The 17,847-nt window shown below is 41.2% G+C and overlaps 3 protein-coding genes across 4 annotated transcripts; 1 reads left to right on the plus strand and 2 right to left on the minus strand.

Annotated features, from left to right (window-relative positions):
• The first annotated feature begins 1,639 nt into the window (after nucleotides 1–1,639).
• LOC142964555 (alpha-N-acetylneuraminate alpha-2,8-sialyltransferase ST8SIA3-like) lies at nucleotides 1,640–6,021 on the plus strand. The gene is made up of 4 exons (XM_076104922.1): nucleotides 1,640–1,797; nucleotides 3,245–3,367; nucleotides 4,344–4,901; nucleotides 5,739–6,021. The coding sequence occupies exons 1-4, from the start codon at nucleotides 1,640–1,642 to the stop codon at nucleotides 6,019–6,021; spliced, it is 1,122 nt and encodes a 373-aa protein (XP_075961037.1).
• Nucleotides 6,022–9,360: 3,339 nt separating this feature from the next.
• LOC142964407 (ras-related protein Rab-27B-like) lies at nucleotides 9,361–11,641 on the minus strand. The gene is made up of 5 exons (XM_076104712.1): nucleotides 11,489–11,641; nucleotides 11,294–11,379; nucleotides 10,517–10,620; nucleotides 10,198–10,321; nucleotides 9,361–9,547 (listed from the first exon to the last, which is right to left on the minus strand). Exons 1-5 carry the CDS (start codon nucleotides 11,639–11,641, stop codon nucleotides 9,361–9,363), a joined length of 654 nt encoding a protein of 217 aa, XP_075960827.1.
• A 1,179-nt stretch (nucleotides 11,642–12,820) lies between these two features.
• On the minus strand, nucleotides 12,821–17,595 carry poli (polymerase (DNA directed) iota). Of its 2 annotated transcripts, none has more exons than XM_076104710.1 (10): nucleotides 17,424–17,595; nucleotides 17,143–17,268; nucleotides 16,884–17,048; nucleotides 16,249–16,395; nucleotides 15,793–16,029; nucleotides 15,501–15,679; nucleotides 15,268–15,359; nucleotides 15,054–15,187; nucleotides 14,674–14,894; nucleotides 12,821–14,249 (listed from the first exon to the last, which is right to left on the minus strand). In XM_076104710.1, the coding sequence occupies exons 1-10, from the start codon at nucleotides 17,512–17,514 to the stop codon at nucleotides 13,479–13,481; spliced, it is 2,163 nt and encodes a 720-aa protein (XP_075960825.1). In that variant the 5' UTR covers nucleotides 17,515–17,595; the 3' UTR covers nucleotides 12,821–13,478. The 2 variants fall into 2 exon arrangements, with proteins under 2 accessions (XP_075960825.1, XP_075960826.1); XM_076104711.1 differs by having other exon boundaries at nucleotides 17,419–17,557.
• Between the last annotated feature and the right edge of the window lie 252 nt (nucleotides 17,596–17,847).

Here is a 17,847-nt window from a genome sequence, read left to right on the forward strand (position 1 = left end):
TCCACTAGTTGTGAACTGGGGTGCTGCCAAAAAATGTGGTGTTGATATTGCATGCTAAATCTTTGAGACCAATCTGAAACACTGACTTATTCTGGTTCACTTAAAAGTCATATAGAGAAGAACTGTAACATGAGATGATTTCATCATATTTTAAAATGTTCATGTGCCCTCATGACAAACACAAACCACATGCTGAAGGGACGGACTTCATCTTATATCCTGCAGTATAATTCATGCATGACACCCTCAGGAGTTATGCATTAGTTATGCATCAAGCATGTCTCCCTGTTGCATTCAAAATGTCATAAGTATATACTCATTATGCAGAACTGCCTATTTCATAATAATGTTTATTATATTATTGGGTTACAATTATTGATGCATTAATGCGTACATCACTATAATGTTGCAGCTGATAAAGATTGAGCTAATTTCACTTACTTTATGCCCTGCTCCATATCTTAGTAAATGATAATACATCATCGTTTATTTGTTGATTTATTTTAATATTAATTAATCTGAATCTACAATCTAGTAACTAGCTATGAAACAAATTCCTTTCATTTCATAAGGAATGACTCAAGTAAAGTACCTCAAATTCATTCAAAACCAATAGTGGAAGAAGTACTCAAATCTTCTGCTTGAGCAAAAGTAAAAGAACTCACCTTGCAGAATGGCCCATTTCAGAGTAAATTATGTTACATTTTTTAAATATAATTATTGATGCATCCATGTGCATTACTTTATGTTACCATTGGTAAAGGAGGAGTTCATTTGTGTATTATTTTTAACTTGATACCGCTCCTCCCTGGGGATCATTACAGTCTCATCCTAACCAATAATGACACATTCCTTTTTATTTGTTTTAAAAGCTATAGTATAAAGAAACAACATGTGGAAATGCTAGTAAAGCACAAGCCCCTCAAATTTACTTGAGTAATGCTCGGATTAAAGACCAGAGGGCACAAGTTAGTGGATTTGATTTTTCCTCCCCCATCTCTCTATTTCAATCCCATTCAATTCATTATTGGACAAGCTTTCCTTTATGCTGAGAGCTGCAGAGTGTGTGTGTGTGTGTGTGTGTGTGTGTGTGTGTGTGTGTGTGTGTGTGTGTGTGTGTGAGTGTGTGTGTGCGTGAGTGTGTGTGTGTGTGTGTGTGTGTGTGTGTGCGTGAGTGTGTGTGTGTGTGTGTGTGTGTGTGTGTGTGTGTGCGCGTGAGTGTGTGTGTGTGTGTGTGTGTGTGTGTGAGGAGCTGGTGATGCTGCTGCTCCTGGTGGTGGACGGGGCTTGTCTTTTAGCGGGCTGGATGTGTTGACAAGCATTTCTGCTCCATCTCCATGATTAAACCGGCAGCCTGGAGGGGAGTTGCCGCGGAGAGTGAAGCAACAGCAGCATCAGCAGCAGCAGAAGCAGGAGAAGAAGAAGAAGAAGCAGTCAGGGGGAATGAAAGAGGACCGAGCCGCGGCATCTTCACCATGCAGACGACTACCACCACCAGCCGTCTATTTTATTCGATTATATGAGCCCACGAGCGCCCGTTTGTCTGTATCTCGGAGGCAGGCAGTGTGCCGACCCGGCGATTACAACATAGGCCAACGCCTCGCTGCAGCTTCATACAGGGAATGAAAACGCACCCAAGATGGTCCGCATCGCCAAGGCCCTGGGTTTGGTTATTCTGTGCGTCGCCGTGCTCATACTGTCGCTCATCAGCTATGTGTCCCTTAGAAGAGACAGCCTCTTCGGCTCCTCCAAATACTACATGGGAGGTCCGCGGATCATGTTCCACGCAGGATTTCGGTGAGTGATATTCGTGGTTGTGATGCAGAAAATTGGTGTTGTTGTTGTTGTGAATGTAAACACAGAGGAGTCGGGCCTTGTGTGCACGATTCAACCTGGATGTGATGTACCAGCTCAACACATCACTTTCCCCCTCAATTTGGGCCAAATGCTTCCTGTCAATCAAACGATGGTGAGCTGTCCGAGGTGCTGATGTTGTTGCTATGGGCGGTGCATGTCGTAACAGTACGTGTACTGTAAACGCTTGCATCATCAGCAACATCACATCCAATTGAGGCAGCTCAAAATACATTTTTCTCAAGTGCTGTGTTGAAGTATAATTGTTCAGTACTTTCTCAATATTTTAAGGGAAGTATTGTATTTTGTACACCGCTACATTGTATCTTTCTCTATACTTCTCCTGTACACTATACATTTCAGAGGGAGATATTTTACTTTTCCATCCATCTAATCTGCCGTTGTAAATGTTAGTAAATTGTCAATAAATGGATTTTGGTCCAGATGCAATGTAGACCTTTTCCAGGAGGTATAAGAAATCTAAAGGGTCCAACCAGTCAAAGTCATTTTCCACAACCTGACAACCCGAACATTATTGACCCATAAAATCAGATTAATAAATTAGAGATGAATGAATTGCTTTAGATGTATTAAAATGGGTTTCCACTGCTGTTACATTTACAAGATTAAAACACATATTTGTTAAACGTAGAGAATCAGAATCTGATGATTTCTAAGGAGTATGTGATTATTGTAATGGAAAAATATATTTTAACCATGTGCTTCTAATCAAATGTATATTAAAGTGTCTGCTAAGCAAAAACAAGAAAGGCAAGTAGAAACACTGCCTGCCCTTCCTGTGAAGTCGACATCTAGAACTACCTGGTTCCTGTTTATCAACTTCTGTTTCTTAGAGTTTCGAGAAAACTAAACTTAGCACAAAGGTCCATTTTGGGGCGCCTACACAGGCCAGTTGAACCCAGTTCTGCTTCACGTGCATACAGAACTTCTGCTATATGACTCATCTTGGGTGTTACTTTTTCTGTATGTGCATAAATGACATGTCCAGCGATCACTGGCAGAAGCTTTTTCGCAGTACACTGAGATACGTGTCTGCTGAACCGCTCTCTTGCTTGCAAGCAATAAAGACGAAAACTTTGATTCTCTCAAGACTCTGTTTATTGACATAGATTGAAAACCTTGACTCTTCTCCCGATTAATCATAGAAATCTTCCACAACATTATGTCCAACATTAATGGTTTTCGGTGGCTTTATGAAAAAACTCCTTGTTTTCCTCAGAATAACCAGAACAGATCTATGTGGATCTCTTGTTTTAATACCTCAGAAAAACCATTAATACCAAAATATCATTAATCCTCTTTAAAACAAGACCAAACAAAAACAAACATGGAGTCTCAGGTTTATATGTCTTATGATGTTTTTCCACAGGTCACAGTTTGCCATGAATTTCCTGGACCCCTCCTTCATCCCGTTAACTAACGCCCTGAATGAGGAGCTCCAAGGAAAACCGTCCAAATGGAAGTTCAACAAGACGGCTTTTTATCTGCAGAAGTGAGAGATTTTAATTCTGAACTATTTTCCACTTCTTCTTCTTCTTCTTCTTCTTCTTCTTCTTCTTCTTCTTCTTCTTCTTCTTCTTCTTCTTCTTCTTCTTCTAATATGTGTCTTCTTGCAGGATAAACAGCAGGGGTTGCTCTGTCAGAGCTTACGTTAAAGGGAATATATCAAAAGACACCAGAGGACAAACAGTTCCATCTTGGATTCTGTAAGAAAGTTGGGTTTCTAGCAGTGGTAGAAAGTAACTAAGTACATTTACTCAAGTAATGTAAATAAGTAGAAATTTGAGGAACTTGAACTTCACTTTAGACTTCTACTCCACTTCATATCAGAGTGAAATATAGTATTTTTTTTACTTCACTACAACATTTTGACATTCTTAGTTACTTTACAAATTGACAAAACATACAAAGAGTCTATAAATCAATTAGTCAATAGAAAATGAAATGGAATGGCTACTATTAAGAGTCATTTTCCAGGCAAAACATTTTCATGGTTCCCGCTTCGCAAATGTGAGAAGCTTTAGAAATTGCTACTTTTCCTTTTAATAATTTGCTTTTTGTTTTTTTTAAACAATTTTGAGGTTTGGATATTGGTTGGACAAATGAAGGATTGTGAACTTTGGGTAATTGTGATGCATTTCTCACTATTTTTAGATTTGTTATGAACCAAACAATTAATCGATTAATGGAGAAAATAATCAGCAGATGAATTCATAATAAAAATCATCATTAGCTTTGCAGTCCTGAACTAAAAAGTAAAAAATGTGCTCCACCTCAACTCAACTACAACAATAAGATCCTGCTTTTACACATTAATGTGTGAGTAATAATAATCCAATATCATATATATGATTTATTATACACTATTTTCTTCTTTGCAGTATTGCTGCTATTACTAAAGTAAAAGATCTGAGTACTTCTTTGACGTATGCCTGTCCCAGTGTTAAAGTGTTTTTGTCTCTTTTCAGGAAAGATATCTTCAGCTACATCGACATTCCCACCAACTTCTCCCTCACAAAGAACAGCGTGCGTGTTGGCCAGCTGATGCACTTTGACTACTCCAGCCACAAGTACGTCTTCTCCATCAGCAACAACCTGAAGTCCCTGCTCCCAGACTCCTCTCCCATCCACAACAAGCACTACAGCATGTGCGCCGTGGTGGGCAACAGCGGCATCCTGACAGGAAGCCACTGCGGCCCTGAGATCGACCAGGCCGACTTTGTCTTCCGCTGCAACTTCGCCCCCACGGAGATCTACTCCAAGGACGTGGGCAAGAAGACCAACCTCACCACCTTCAACCCCAGCATCCTGGAGAGGTACTACAATAACCTGCTGACCATTCAAGACAGGAATAATTTCTTCCTCAACCTGAAGAAGCTGGAGGGAGCCATCCTGTGGATCCCTGCCTTCTTCCTCCATACCTCAGCCACAGTAACCAGGACCCTGGTGGACTTCTTTGTGGAGCACAAGGGACAGCTGAAAGTCGAACTGGCCTGGCCGGGAAACATCATGCACGATGTCAACAAGTAAGAGTGTTGATCTGATTGGTAGTTCAGATTTTGTCAACTGACGTGACTTAAGAAGCTAACTGGAAAGTATAATCAGGGCCACAACTCTGGAGTTTACATTTAACAGTTGAAAACGTACCCATGGTGGATTTTACTGTACTTTAATTGCTTTCATTTGACTACTTTTAGGCCAACAAGATTAATATGTAAAGACGTTGCACTGGGTATTGCTTATATATTATATCTTATTTTAGGGAATATTAACATGTTACAGTAGAACAAACTGCTGTTAAATACAAAGCTTTGCCTAAATAACATACAGTCTAAAGTCAAACTGACAGGTTTCACGATTAGTTTTAGATTAAATGCATAAATCTTACCATTCATCTGATGCTTTTTCGATACTCAACTCTACAGACACATTTTGGTTGGCACCATTGGTTGGTATTATAGTACGATAACCGGCTTTATTATTATAATTGACAGTTACATTTTTGGTCACTTGGATGACAGCAGGAACAAGCTGCACAAGATTGAAAAATGAAATTACATTTTAAACTTTGTTAACAGTTGCCTCTTTACACATCCATCAGAGTAACATTAGCATTCACTTGCAAGTGAATGCTAGTGTAGTGGAGTAGAAGTATAACATTGCATAAAATGGAAATACTTAAGTAAAGCACAAGTATCTCAAATTTGCAATTAAGCAAAGTACTATACTTGAGTCTGCATATAGACATAAGGGAAGTGGGACTATGGTGGATTATGGTGATGAAGGATTAATCGTGGTATTCTGCTCTCAGAGGTGTTTTAATATAATGTCTAATTTTGGATGGTTCACTCCCCCCCCCACAGATACTGGAAGACTAAAAACCTCTCCCCGAAACGTCTCAGCACCGGGATCCTGATGTACACGCTGGCGTCCGCCATGTGCGACGAGATCCATCTCTACGGCTTCTGGCCCTTCGGCTGGGACCCCAACACAGGCAATGATCTGCCTTACCACTACTACGACAAGAAAGGGACCAAATTCACCACCAAGTGGCAGGAGACCCACCAGCTGCCCAGCGAGTTCAAGCTGCTCTACAAGCTGCACAGGGAAGGTGTGATCAAACTCAGCCTGACGCACTGCTCCTAGACATGCAGTGGTTTTTAAGAGGTGACTCCAGAGACCCAGATCCATCCGCTCTGCTCAAAACTTCTGTTGTGATCCACGATGCATGATAAGTGTTACGGCAATTTACGACACCCTCTTTCGACAAACACACACTCACATCGCGCTGTAATTTCACATGAAGATGTCACAGACTTGTCACAGCGTTGTCACTCATTTATTCGGTATATGGTTGTCTTCAGCGCTACACAGTTAGCACTTTTTACGCTGCTCTGTTGCTTCCATTGCGCTCCTTTGCATGGCTGCTGGCCGTGGCTAAACAGCACGAACAGAACTATTGTAACTGGAGTTTGCGAGGGGGATTCAACGCAAAGTCAAATCTTCCAGTTCTGTTTAACACAGTGTTGATTGATTAATAGCCTTTTACAACAGTATACTGATTCTGTACACTGAAATCACTGCCTAATCTCAGGGAAGGAGTTAGATCAGTGTTTTTTTGTAATCAGATTCAAGGCCTCAAGAGAGGTGAATTTCCTGTTTTCAGGCCTTTGTCCCCCAATCTGAGGTGTCAGACAATCTGCACTGCTCTGGAAGATGGTATTTGTTTACTGTAGCCTATATATATACCGTATATATCTATAAATATATATGTACCGTATTTATATATGTGTACTTGTGTGTCTTTTATTTTCTGTAGACAGTGTGACTGTCCACTTCAAATGTTTTGGAGATTCTTCAAATTTTTGGAATAATGTTTGACATTCCAACAACAAGCCATAAATTCATAGACGGACGATAGTGTGTTTTCATTAGAATGCAGAATTTTAGAAAGTGGTATCGGCCTACATTAGGTTTTGAGACTATAAGACATTTAAAAACATCTTCCAACAAGTCTATTGCCACGCTAGTAGCTACATTTAAGTCACAGAAACTTGATTTTCTAAAAAATATATACCTAAAATGTTGTTTACCTAACTAACGTTACTGGCATATCATATTGTATGTTTTGCATTTTTGTGACGTGCAATTTCATATCTCCAAAGTTTACATTATTGCACAGTTCAGGTGTGTCAAATCAATATGATCTTCTTTACTCTTAAACCTAAACAGGTCTTATATTAGCAAGCTAACATTAGCTTTGTCAGTTGGTTCAATTAGCTATGCCAAAACTATTGGCTGTTGTAAAACCTGTTTTGATTGAGTAAACAAGCGGGAGCAGAGGGTACCACAGTTTCTTGTGACCTAAATCATGGCGCTAACGTGGCGAAGAACATCAGGAAATACAACATTTTCGGACGGTTTCTTCAATATCAACAACTAAGGTTTACCACTATTTCAATTATGAAAAATACTAAAGAAGATAATACACTATTTATTATACATTATAAAAGTTATTTCTTCACCGTGTAACCATATTGATTCCAATATTTGTGACGTAAAACGAAGAAGTGAATGAATGTTATATGACTTACTGCATCTCGTATAAAGAGCATGACCCATTTAAATTACATTGCATGTGAAGCACTAACAAACATTTTAGGCTACTTTTATACAACCTTTTTGAAGATTGTTTTGAGGGTAAAAATTCAGTTCTTTGCTATTGTTTGTATTCCTGCTGGTGTATTCCTTAAGAATATCACCAGTGTCTTTTTATGAGAGGCGTTTGAAAGCTAAAAGTAGAACCCTAATATATTCCACATGGGACCAAACCTCTACAGATCAACTGAAAAATGAACAAGCTTTATTTTTTGTAACTGTAGATAATCTTGGGTTCTCAAAAACAGTCCACCCTGTCATGCCAGACTGACGCAGACTGGTGGATATGGGGGGGGGCCGGCCACATGACTCGTCTCATGACTCTGAAACATGTGCTCCTCGTTGTAAACTCTCTGGCTTAGGCTGAGGTTTAATACACGGAGCAATGCAGGCATTTGCATTTACCAGATAGTAGTGCGTGTTTTTGTGCTCAGTCAGATTAAGCATGGTAGGAGTTTGCCCGACATCCCGTCCCACACAAAGCGTTTCTTTATGTCCGTCTCCTTGAGACAAGATGAACGTTTCAGATTTATGTGTCGTCTCTGAATCACAGTGCAGTCGCCACTATGAAAATACATAACTGATAAAAAAAAATGTTTGTTTTGCTGAATTGTAGGCCATTTAATATGTCATAGATGTGTACATTTAAGGATAATCTCCGTACTCCGTCATTAGGAATGTTTTGTAGGTACACCAAAGACCTCGTGTTCAAGGGAGAAATGTTAGCTTGATACAGATTGTTCGGGGATTTTGGAAGATGTATGACAACTAACAAGTATTATTGTATAAGAAATCACTTTTTTGATGTTGAATTTGATGTTGAATCACACTTTTTGTGGCACACAAATCATTTTAAACTTTTAGATTGTTTGGCTTCAAGCCAAATTAATGTGGTGGTTTTTTCTTTGTGACTCCATGAATGTTGGAAAAATCCACTGACATGAATGCAGGTCATTTTACGTTTCTGTCTTATTTTAATCAAAATCAATGTATAGAATGTGTGTAAACAATAATGATGCTAACAAAGTCTGTGAGGATTGTATTTCCAGTCAGAATACCGGTATAGCTTTTAGTGCATTACATGTAAATGACAATACAGTGACATATACATAACCTAAACATAAAATGTCTTTATTCCAAACGCAGCACTACACAGGATTTGTTCCAACAACCCTTTAACATTCTTGTACTTGTGTTCGATCTGCATGGCAACTTTGTTCCATAATGCTAAAAAAAGCTTGGCTGCTTATGTACATGTCGTAAAAAAAAGTCATAGATCATGTAAGTGACTTTGCTATCTTGGTTGTTCTAACAAAAACGATCATTCATATAAGAAATGTAACCATGTCTTAAATGTTTTTTGATTATGCTCCATGATACATATACGCTATGTGCCTGCATATTCCTTCCATCAATGCCTCAATGTGTCAAATAAAAACAGTATTTTTCTCTGATAATGAATTTACTTTTTTTCTGAATAACAACCACTTGGTGCATTAAAAACATCGCAGTTTTTTTACAACAATGCCAATATTCACTTACTATATACAAATTGGTTATCTTGTACTCCTTTCCTTCCTCTCTCTCTCTCTTCTCACAATGCACAAGCTGTGAATAAATAACGTGACAGACAGCAGATGTCAAGTGAGGAATTCACACCTTAATAACAATATTGGGCCCGAGTTCCTCTCAAGTATGGATAATCTGTCAGTTGATTTTGAGATCACACCTAGCAGGCCCCCTGGTGAAGCTCCAGCAAGCAACAGCATTTCAAAAACACAGTGTCATTGGGGGCAAATGTGAAAAGAGTGGCTGCTGGTGGTAACATCAGCAGGCACACGTCCTACTGACAGGAGCCTCCTCGACATGGCTGGTGACGGGGCTGCCGTTGGGTTCAGAGCTGGGGCCCCCGGGAGTGCTCTGCTCCATCCTCTTCATCACCAAGTCCAGGAGGGTGGTCACCGCCTGGTCCACGTCAACGCCCGTCACTGCACTCGTCTCAAAGTAGGGGATGCTGACGAGAACCGAGAGAGGAGATTATTGACATGCGTGTGTGGTTCTCAACCTTTTTTTCTGCCTTTTAACCCTTGTTAAATAGTTTGCACATGTCTATTAGTCCCGAGTAGTTCAAACATAACGTTTTATTATGAATCAAATATTCAACCCTCAGGAGGAAGATGAGTGGGGGAAGGTGGAAAACAGCTCACTAGCACCATCCTGTGGTGTACTGGTGAAAGAGGCAAAGTAGCATCTAGGTAACCCTACTGTATTTAGTGCTTGGTCATCAAAATATAAAAATACACTTTATTATAATGAGAGTATGACAATCAAGTAGTATCAATTAAGTTATAAATAGATATAAAATATCTAAGTAAATGACTGAGCCTTATGAAGACATAACTATATCGTTCTTTGGCCCCTGAGTGTGGAGTAAGAGTGAAGCAGGTCAGGTGTTGTATATAAACTGGCTCAGCAGAGGGCAATCGGTGTCTGCTTAGATTAGTTTCATGTGTTTCGACATTTAGAGTCTGACGAAAAGAAAAAACAGGATGTTTTAGCGTCCCACATCAGGAGCGACATCAGTGATATTCATCTCCACTACACTTCACACACTGCCTTTAACATGTGCCGTCTCTAACAATAGTGCTGTATGTAATGCCTCACCCATATCTGTCTGCCAGATCTTTGGCCTGTCTCACATGAACATCCCTCACATCCCTCAGGTCTGCCTTGGTGCCCACCAGCACCACGTCTGGACTGTCACAGTACGCGTTGGCCTGCAGCTGACCTGAACCCACACAGAGGAAGTCATTTAAACCCATGAAATGCAAATAGACGCGCATGAGCAGACTTTAAGCTATGTTAGTCAAGTTTCTCAAACTCTCTCTCAACTGCAACTCACTATAGCGGCAACACGAGAGAAAACATTGATCCAAAAGAGTATTGAGCTGCAGCAGAGCAGTGCTGCTGAGATGACACATACTCATCCAGTTCCTGACGTTGAGGAAACTTTGCTGATTGGTCAAGTCGAACATCAGCAGGAAGCCCATGGCGTCTCTGAAGAAAGCGGTGGTGAGGCTGCGGAACCTGAAAACAGGTTTTTATTTTTTTTACATTTGTAAAGCTCCACTATTTAGCCCAGACAGAAATATCTCAGCAACTGTCGGATAGATTTTCATGATATTTTGAAAAGACATTCATGGGCCCCAGACGGTGAATCCTACTGACTTTGGCGACCCCCTGATTTTCCCCCTAGCACCCCCATGAGGTTGAGATTTGTAGAACTGTTGGATGGATTGGCATTCAAAATTTGGTACAGATGAACTGCAAATACGTTGGTGACCAATCAGAGCAGACTGGGATTTTTTGGGAGGGGGCCTTAAAGAGAACGGAGATAAAACGGAGCGTTTTTGGAGGGTCAATAAATATAGTTATATGCAGGCAGACTGAATGATAAAAATGTGTTTAAAAAAAATCTAAGTATGTAAAGATTTTCTAGTAGATAACCAAACTAAAAGTATGAACCTGGAAATTAACATAATATCTCCTTTAATGTTTCCTCTTGTGCCATCACCAGGTCCACCTTGGTTTAATATATATACATATAGAAAAATGTGCCAATGCTGGTCAATGAGTTACTGGCTTTTAGCCCATTTATTCTCAGTGTCCCCCACTAGGAGTTACAAAAGCCAGACATTTGGGATTTTAAATGAATTTGTCTAATATTAAAAAAAATTGTGAACATAAAGATTAGATTTACCTCTCTTGTCCCGCTGTGTCCCAAAGCTGAAGGTGGACTTTGAAGTTCTTCTCAGTCGTCCCATCTGCACCTGTCCCAGTGTACATCTGAACCAAACCGCAGAACAAACCTCTGCACTGAGTTACATCCATTTTAAGTCAAGAATCCTCCTCGTATGCGTGCACCTAAACATGTTAGATACCAAGCATCACTCACCACTCTCTTTTCCCTGAAGTCGATGCCCACTGTGGTTGTGAACTTGCGGTTGAACTTGCTGTCGGTGTAACTGTAGAGGAAGGAGGTCTTTCCCACCCCCGAGTCCCCGAGTGCCAGCAGCTTGACCAGATAGTCATAGTCCCAGTCAGCCATAGTGCAGCAGAGTGCTCAACCTGCCACAAAGGTTCACTCACAGTACAATGATGCTGGTTTGATGGATCATGAATCATGGGAGTTTAGAGAGAGCTTGCACAAGTAAACACTAGCAAAGACATGCAAAACAGTTCCACCTATAAGCTGCAATTTTCAGTCTGGGGTGGAAGACCATCACACAGGTTTAGCAGGACGTCATAACTCCCCTACTCATTAGGCTCTGATCAGTGAAGGGGCTAGCACATGACTTGAGCTGGCTTCCACATGAGCAGTCAAATGTCTCACCAGTTTTTCCCCAGACTTTGCTGAGTGAAAAACACGGGCCTGTTTGGCGGACAAAACTCCTTTTATTGACTTTAAGGGCTACGGGCAGACGGCTCAACACTGCATGACACCGCTCGAATCACAGCAACGCTTCGGTTACACTTAACAGCTCAGACAGGCTGTTTGTTTACGTAAGAGATGGATGAAGAATGCCATTCATTTCCTTTAGTAGATTCAAAATTTAGGGTGCATGAGTACATTCAGGATATAGTCATGGTCAACTCTGGCAGGACATGGGATACTACCATGAAATATAGTCATTTCCCATGTGCATGTTTAATTATTGTATTCTTTGCAATCAGCAGTGTGAGTATGAGTTTAGTAATCAACCTGTAATCAGTCTCAGTGTTTATCTTACAAAACTCTATCAAACACTATTTTGAGGATTTCCTCAGAAAACCTTCTGACACAGTTTGACTTAAAATGACATTAAAAAAAGTAACCTTACCAGTCTATCCAGAGGAAGTGCCAACACCCATTCAGACGTCGCTCAACTTGTCCTGATTGCCTAAAATAATCTCATTGGTGATGCGATGGCACATCTGAACCTTCTCCCCACAACTTACATGTGATCCAGGGAGGAGTTTCAGGTCAGCAGGAACCGAGCGGGGCTGTGCTTACAGACCTTGTGTTTTCTGGTATTTCACATGAGGGTTAAAAAAAAAAAGGCTCTTTGAAAAGTGGATGTCAACGAATAATGTGAGCCTCTGTGGATTTCAGTGGAAATCGTCCAACCAAGTAATGAGGGCCCCACTTCTAGAGGCTAAGCAAAGTAATCCTGCTTCTCCAAACAATGTGAAAACAATATCAAAACAATAAACCTGAAGCTAAGGACCTCATTTAGGATAGCCGGAAGATTTTGGAATTTACTTTAATCCATGTTTACAAATAGTAACATAAGGTAAACGGAGATTACACAAATAATGTTCAAGGCTCAGACAAATCAAGCAGTTTGGAGATATTTTGAAATCAATATTAAGTTTTATAAACAATATATATACAATTCTTATTTCCAAAACAGCAACTGACATGCATATTAATACTGACATACAGGGGTGGACAAAAAAAAAAAGAAGAGAAACACAAAAACCACCTTGGTCAAGCTCAAACTATTTTCTGTTTTTGTTGGGATCAATAGTGGAGCGAAAACATGAATTCTTGACTTTAGAGGCAGTTCACTTTCTAGCTTCTTCTAAAGCATTCAACCACTGCTGAGATATAAGTTAAAGGCCGTTTTTTTGACTTTTCCCGAATGTTATCGTACATAATGTTGCTGCATTTGTAAGTGATGCATCAGAAATCATTTTCCTGATACCTGTGGTCCTCAGTACTTGTGTAGTTACCTTTTAAATTTAGTGTAGTGTCACCAAAAAAGCCTATTTGCTATTGTACAGTTAAGCGTTTCTTTTATTTTGTCCACGCCCTATATACACACACATCACCTGAGAACGAGAAATAACATAACAGAAGAGTTTGTCATAAATGACCTCTAGCAGAAGCTTTGCTTCGCCCTCTAACTGGATTTGAAATACTTTAACAGATTGTTTGCCTGACTGCCTTTTCCTGCAGCCTTTCTGTCTTTGGTCATCAAGCTTCTCCCTGGTTTCCTGGATGAGGGCGTCTTCAGGACCGGCTTCTGTTGCTTCCATCCAGACATCAACTCCTTCTGAACGTCTGGCGGAAGCTCTGAAAACACCTTAGGGTCCACATTTCCTGGGAAGTCACAGTCAGAAGACCGAGAGAATGACGGTCTCCCTTCTTCCGTGACGTTTTCTCCCAGAAATGCACTTGTGCCCGCAGGCCTCTGATTCACGGTAGTCGGCCTGCCGGATGGGTCCAATTTCTCCACGGCCTCTTTGATGTCTTTCATATTTTGTGAGTCACTAAATGACTGAGGAGACTTGTTTTTTGTTACGTTGGGGACATTGACGACAGCAGGGGAGCTCGTTGAATGACCGGGGAGAGAGTTCGTGTAGGCAGGAGATAACAGCTCCTTCTGAATTTCCTCAGGGAGAAGCCTGAACACTTCGGGGTCAACATTTGGGGGCAATCGATGCGTCACCGAGATTTTTGGGTCCGACCTCGCTGTGCTGCAGGATTCTTTCTGAAGCGGAGGGTTCTTTACAGCAACAACAGGCCTCTGTTTTCTTTTAAACCCATATAATTCTGCCCCAGAGCTACAAGGGCTTTCTGAGGTTACTGTCTTTTGAGGAGGGGTAGGTTGAGTAATCACGCTGTGTGCGCTCAACTGATGATCCGTATTCCCACTCTGAGAGGAAGCATCCTATTGGAGAAGGAAAGAGGAGGAGGAGAACTAATTATTTCAGGAAACACCATTTCTAAGAAGAGAGAATCCTGTAGGCATCATTTAACAGCACAGTGCGACAGAATAAGACCTCTCTCAGCATAAAGTAAGCATTGTATACTGAAGACTTCTTAGGACCTTTTTAATACCATTTCGAGATCATACCGTCAAAAGTAAGATGGAAAACCAGTGCCAATTTAAAAATAATGAATGTGCCCTTTGTGCCCATCGTAAAAAGCTTTGATGAATAAATGGTAAATGGACTTATTCAGCGCCTTTCTAGTCTTCAGAACACTGAATTTAATGTTTTTGAAAACTTTTCAAGACCTGCAGATACCCTGATGTACATGATCGGTAACGGTAATAAAAAGCCAGATTATGCTAGATTACGTCACTGTGTTACCTGGCTTTGTGGTGAGAAGATTTGTGTTTTCCTGGGAGACGAGCTGTGTGTGAAGAAAGATGTTATAGAGCCCTTTCCGCTGACAGCGGCTCCCCTGGTCTGCAGGTTACTGAAGCAAACGTTGATGAGAGTGAGGTGGAAGGCGGCGCTGCGGTCCACCATCTTGTGGAAGAGCTTCATGGCCAACGAGACCAGCTGGACCACAGCGTCATCACCGCTGTCTGTAGAAACATGACAGAAAGCAATGCTTTAATGACGAGCAGAGCAGCTTTTAAAAAGGTCTTTGACAGAATATAAGGACTCAAAAAAGGCATCGTTTGTGAGTAAGGCATCCTGACCCGTCTCAGGTGGGATGTGTTCTTCCTGGTGCGTGAGCTTACCGGAGGTGATCTTCTGTCCTACGTGGTTGGGGATCGGACACTGTCGGCTCTCCCGACTGAACCACTTGTTGGTCGCCGAGTATCTACGGATGGTCAGCCGGAAGGTTTGAGGCTGCCTGCCATCTTTGTGCATCCTAGTTCTCAACAGATGATCTGAGGTTAGATTAAGTGGCTCGAGCTTTAAAAGATCCCCCCCAAATGACAGTTATCTCACCTCTCCAACAGACTGCTCAGGAGTTCTTGAATCTTTTCCAAAACCTCTTTAGTTGAGGACATTTTCTTGAAGGAGTCTTCGTCACTGAGAGACTGAAACATGAAGAGGATGCTAATTAGGGGAAAATAAGGTGAGATTGATCAAATGGGACAACAGTTACTTTGGTTTTTCCGACTGTCACAATAACTTTGAGCTAAGAAGATTCCGGTCATTTCAGGGATGTCCTCGTCTACCTGAGGGGCTCCGGTGGGGGTGACAGGTGAGTCATCAACGCCGAGGGCCAGATTCTTCAAGCGCTGTGCACTGGGACCTCCAAACTCCTTCACCAAGTCGTTCAACGGGAAGAGCTGAAGATCTTTCACGCTGACCAATCCCAGGGCTTGAAGTCGCTTCGCTGTCTGGTGACCAACCCCTAAAGAATGTATCGTGAGGGACAAGAACACAGCAAAAGAGTTTTAAATTGAAAAATATTCAAGCAATACTGAATAAAGATAACAAAGTTACGCATTATCTGATCATGTATACCTGGTATTTTGCGGAGACCGCTCAGGCGGCCCATTATGTCGCCGACGTTCTCAGGCAGCAGGGTGGTTTGCTGATTGGGTTTAAAGCTGCCCGCCACCAGTTTGGCCAGCAGCTTGTTCGTGGCGACGCCAGCGCAGCCGGTCAGACCCAGTTTGCTGTGGATGGCGTCTCTTAGCTCCGCCGCCACGTGTGAACCTAAAGCCAACCTCGGATGATCACTGGCTTTAACGTCTGCACCTGGGCAGGCAAAGAAAAACAGAAATGTATCTGTGGTCGTGAAAACATTCATCAACAGAATACAAAAAGTAAACTGTTCATGTGGTGGGAAACTGAGAGTGCAATGCAAATCACGGTTACAGTTACAGTTTAGCTTCTAGGCTTGTTTCACAACTCATTTCTCAGTTTCCATGAGCCAGATGTACACAGATGCACAGCTACACACAAAGTGTGACCTACTGAGATGGTTGTAGACGTGTCCTTTAAATGAAAAGTTGTTCGACTCCGTTGTCTCTGCTAGCCTTCTTTCTACCATCTCTGTGATGTCCATGAAGTTTTCATCAAATCCAAGCCTCTCTACCAGTGGACAGTAGGACATCAGCAGCTCTGGAAGGAGGACAAGAAAAGGTCAAGAAAGAATGTTAGCAAAAATGTAATTTCACCAATTTACTTTAAACAATCATCAGAGATTAGCGAGAGCTTGATGCACTAATGTGTGGGCTATATAGTATGTGTATAGGAGGAAAGCAAGGCAGCAGTAATAGTGGTAGCATTTTTACACTCGTGCCTTTACTCAAACACAAAATATCTTGCCTTTCATTGTGGATTTTAGAGGATATTTTAAGTGTCTAGACAGATTTTCTGCCTCTTTATTTCTGAGAGACTGACACCAGAACCTGATATTCTGTTATTTTGTTATATATATATATTTTCTGCTACCACCTAACAGTAAATGGACCCACAGATGAGATCTGTTTATTGAGTGTGTTATGGGGTGGATTCTTACTCTGAATGCTAAATCCTGAATCTTTTTCTAACTACTCTACACTAGTAGTCTTAGAATACAGCTTTATTGAGCAGAGAATCCTGCCTACCTGTCAGTTTATATGACATTTCCCGGTAGTGTGTCAGGTCTTCTCCTTTAACCAGCACCAGCTGAGGACATTTCTCCTTAGCATCAGTCACAGACATCAGCTTGGTGACACCCTGATCTCTTGCCACATAGTTGCAGGTGACTATGATGTATTTCTGCTGAATACCTGATGATATGAGAGACATTTTTGAAACCACGAAAGTATTTTGTTAACTTGAATTCTTCCGCCACACAAGATCTTTTGTAGTGAATCAGTTTACCTAAAGGGACCTCTCTCAGTGCAGGGTTTCTGATCATTTCCACCTGAGCATAGAAGCAGTCCAGGTCAAAATGCAGAATGACTCTGTGAGCAGGTGTTGGTCCTGATGTCTTATTGAGGCTCAGATCTGAAACAACAGATTATACATACAACGATTACCATCCTACACGTATAGCTAGCTGTTAGACAGAGCCGTGTATCTATCCGCATGCCAAAAAGCCAGATGAAAGCCAGAATATAATCTTGATAGTTAGCCTTAGCCTCCCAGTCTTCATACTTTACCAGAAGCAGCAGTGCTGTATGGGACTGAATCCACGAAGCTGTTATTCCACTCAGCTTCATCCTCTTCCATCTCTTCCTCGCTGTTATCCATTTCAACGCAAATTGTATGTGTTTTGTAGATCTTAATATCCCAGATAAGACCGCTGTTGTTGTGGTTGCGGTACCAAACAGAGAAAATACTCTACTGGATGGTTGGTCCCAGTTCGGTTATGTGCAGCAGCGCCCTCTGTCGGCGCGGAGGGATTACGGCGACACAATGAACCGCAATCAATTGTCACGGCAGGAAGTTTTTTTTTTGTAATTATCCTGGGTTTAAATTAGTTTTATTTTCCAAAAATATTAATATTCAAAGACAAAAAAATAATTTTCATTTTGTATTTAATTTAACGGACGTCTCGCGACTTGAACAGAGCCTATATAAACG

This window comes from Anarhichas minor, unplaced genomic scaffold, assembly GCF_050575085.1.
Source record: "Anarhichas minor isolate MPS153535 unplaced genomic scaffold, ASM5057508v1 ptg000030l, whole genome shotgun sequence".
In the NCBI taxonomy this organism is placed as follows: Eukaryota; Metazoa; Chordata; class Actinopteri; order Perciformes; family Anarhichadidae; genus Anarhichas; species Anarhichas minor.

What these genes read in the sequence shown, in the direction of transcription:
- LOC142964555 (XM_076104922.1), top strand. Translation starts at nt 1,640, where the DNA reads ATGGTCCGCATCGCCAAGGCCCTGGGTTTGGTTATTCTGTGCGTCGCC. An exon ending in ATGTTCCACGCAGGATTTCG is followed by an intron (nt 1,798 to 3,244) that starts GTGAGTGATATT and finishes GTTTTTCCACAG; the next exon opens with GTCACAGTTTGCCATGAATT. An exon ending in ATCATGCACGATGTCAACAA is followed by an intron (nt 4,902 to 5,738) that starts GTAAGAGTGTTG and finishes CCCCCCCCACAG; the next exon opens with ATACTGGAAGACTAAAAACC.
- LOC142964407 (XM_076104712.1), bottom strand. Translation starts at nt 11,641, where the DNA reads ATGGCTGACTGGGACTATGACTATCTGGTCAAGCTGCTGGCACTCGGG. An exon ending in ACTTCAGGGAAAAGAGAGTG is followed by an intron (nt 11,380 to 11,488) that starts GTGAGTGATGCT and finishes GGTTTGGTTCAG; the next exon opens with ATGTACACTGGGACAGGTGC. An exon ending in GATCTGGCAGACAGATATGG is followed by an intron (nt 9,548 to 10,197) that starts GTGAGGCATTAC and finishes GGTTCTCGTCAG; the next exon opens with CATCCCCTACTTTGAGACGA.
- poli (XM_076104710.1), bottom strand. Translation starts at nt 17,514, where the DNA reads ATGGATAACAGCGAGGAAGAGATGGAAGAGGATGAAGCTGAGTGGAAT. An exon ending in CTGAGCAGTCTGTTGGAGAG is followed by an intron (nt 15,188 to 15,267) that starts GTGAGATAACTG and finishes GTTGAGAACTAG; the next exon opens with GATGCACAAAGATGGCAGGC. An exon ending in AGGACAGAAGATCACCTCCG is followed by an intron (nt 14,895 to 15,053) that starts GTAAGCTCACGC and finishes ATGTTTCTACAG; the next exon opens with ACAGCGGTGATGACGCTGTG.